Here is a 2,321-nt window from a genome sequence, read left to right on the forward strand (position 1 = left end):
AAAATAGAGCCTTTTTGTCATCAGGCAGAAGGCAAGAATATCTATTGTTCCCACTACTATTTTATGCAGTCCTAGTCACATCAATAAGGCAAGAAAAAGAAATAAAAAGGACTCAAATTAAAAAAGAAGTTTAGCTATCCCTATTTGAAGATGATTTGATTTTCTAAAAAAACACTAAGGTCCACAAAAAAAACCCAAACCTTTAGAAATGATAAGTCTGTACAGTAAGGTGACTGAATATGAAATCAATAAGGATCAGTTACATTTTTATAAGCAAACTTATAATTTTAATAAAGCATTACTGTGTATGGATCCCAGATGAATGTGTAAGAAATAACATGTGTGATCTTAGCAAAACTCATATGTAAAGGTAATTAAGTGGTTTACTTTGGGGAAAATAAAACACAGCAAGTGGGAATCTATAAATGTGACTGGTGAGGACAATGTTTGTAAAAGAAACATCATGAAAGAATGGAATGAAGTGAAATGGCCTTTTGAAAGGAAATATTCAGCTCTTGAAATTGATCTATTGGAAAATTAAGCCACTGAATGTGCTAAGGAATTAAAGGGCCATATTGACAAGACTAGATTCATAGTGGGAGAAAATAACTGCAAAATTAACAGACTATAGGGCTGATAAAACAAATAAAATACTAAAATATCACACACTTTGGATTAGAGAACATTGAACTTAAGTTCAATAACTTAAGTAACAAACCATGGTTATTAGTTAGCATTGTAGGTTGGGTAGATGCGAGTCAAGTTATTCCCATCTTATTCTTAGGTTGCTACAAATAAAATTGCATTGATTTTAGAGGGAGGGAAACACTGATGGAATGAATGGAAGGTTGTCATTTGAATCTGAAGTTCATGGAAGGGGTTGTAAATAAATCTCTCAGGTTTGAAGGAATGGACTCATAGGTTATTTACATGAGTGTTTTCTAAGGAAAACAGGATCTGAGTGAAGAAACAGTAATTCAATCTTTGGAAGATTTGCATTCAGTAAAAGCAGCTGGCTCTTAGAGCACTTAATGTTCTTTTGCAACTAGGGGTTATTAAAGAAGGAAATTTTCTTTTTTTCCTTTTTGCTGGATAGTTCTTATTTGCACAATTCAGCATTTCTCTTGCTGTAGGTATCATCGCAACTCCTGAATTCCTCACGAAACCAAGATGCGTCATAAAGTATTTTTATCTACTGTAATTGTAGCCACAATTTTTCATTTTGCTGGACTCATTGCCAATCTGTTTATTGCAATTTTCTATGGTAAGAATTGGATAAAAAATCATAGAATTGCCTCTTCCGACAGGATCTTGTTGAGCTTGGGAATTGTGCGGTTTCTTATGATGGCTCTTTTCCTTATAAAAACGATCTGCATCATCATCTTTCCAAGTATTTTCGGGTCAGTCCAAGTATTTATTTTCTTCCTGGTGTGCTGGATGTTTTTGGATTCCAATAGTCTGTGGCTTGTGACTTTGCTGAATGCTTTGTACTGCGTGAAGATTTCTAACTTTCAACACACAATGTTTCTCCTGCTGAAACAAAATTTCTCCTCAAAGATCCCTGGGCTACTGCTGGCTGGTGTGCTGATTTCTGTCTTTTTAACCTTCCTATACATTGGACTCAGACTGACATTATATCCTGCTGTATCTGTGAGTGGAAAAAATGTCACAGAGTTAGATATGAAGAACGTCTTGTCTTCAGTGGCTTGCTTTGTCTTGAGTTCTTCTCTACAGTTTATTATGAATGTGACGTCAGCTTCTTTGCTAATAAATTCCTTGAGGAGACACATACAGAAGATGCAGAGAAATGCCACTGGCTTTTGGAATCCTCAGGTGGAAGCTCATGTAGGCACCATGAAACTAATGATCTGTTTCCTCATCTTCTACATCCCCTATTTTGTTGCCACCATGCTCTATTCTTTAGGGTACTTTGCAAGACTCAGTGTGGCAGTCAAATCTGGGTGCATGGTAATTTCCTCCCTTTACCATCCAGGACATTCTATTCTCATTATTCTGACACATCCTAAACTGAAAACAAAAGCAAAGAAAATTCTCTGTTTCAACTGAAAGTGAAATTTTAATATTCAGGAGTGGCTGGAGTATCCTTCTTGTTTGGGAGCAAGATAGTGTCCATGATCAGAATTCAGTAGTGCTCTAAAATTTTTGTTTGTTTGTTTTTGGGCCACACCTAGTGACACTCAGGGGTTATTCCTGGCTATGTGCTCAAAAATCGCTCCTAGCTTGGGGTACCATATGGGACAGCAATCGAACCGCCGTCCATCTTAGGCTAGCGTGCACAAGGCAAACGCCTTACTGCTTGT

General features: G+C 36.7%; 1 protein-coding gene across 1 annotated transcript; it reads left to right on the forward strand.

Moving 5' to 3' along the window:
- The first annotated feature begins 1,170 nt into the window (after nt 1-1,170).
- LOC126022763 (taste receptor type 2 member 4-like) lies at nt 1,171-2,067 on the forward strand. Its single transcript, XM_049783804.1, has one exon. It carries the CDS (start codon nt 1,171-1,173, stop codon nt 2,065-2,067), a length of 897 nt encoding a protein of 298 aa, XP_049639761.1.
- Nucleotides 2,068-2,321: the final 254 nt, after the last annotated feature.

Source organism: Suncus etruscus, chromosome 1 (genome assembly GCF_024139225.1).
Source record: "Suncus etruscus isolate mSunEtr1 chromosome 1, mSunEtr1.pri.cur, whole genome shotgun sequence".
In the NCBI taxonomy this organism is placed as follows: domain Eukaryota; kingdom Metazoa; phylum Chordata; class Mammalia; order Eulipotyphla; family Soricidae; genus Suncus; species Suncus etruscus.

Excerpts from the sequence above, each read along its gene's own strand:
- LOC126022763 (XM_049783804.1), top strand. The coding sequence starts at position 1,171 with ATGCGTCATAAAGTATTTTTATCTACTGTAATTGTAGCCACAATTTTT.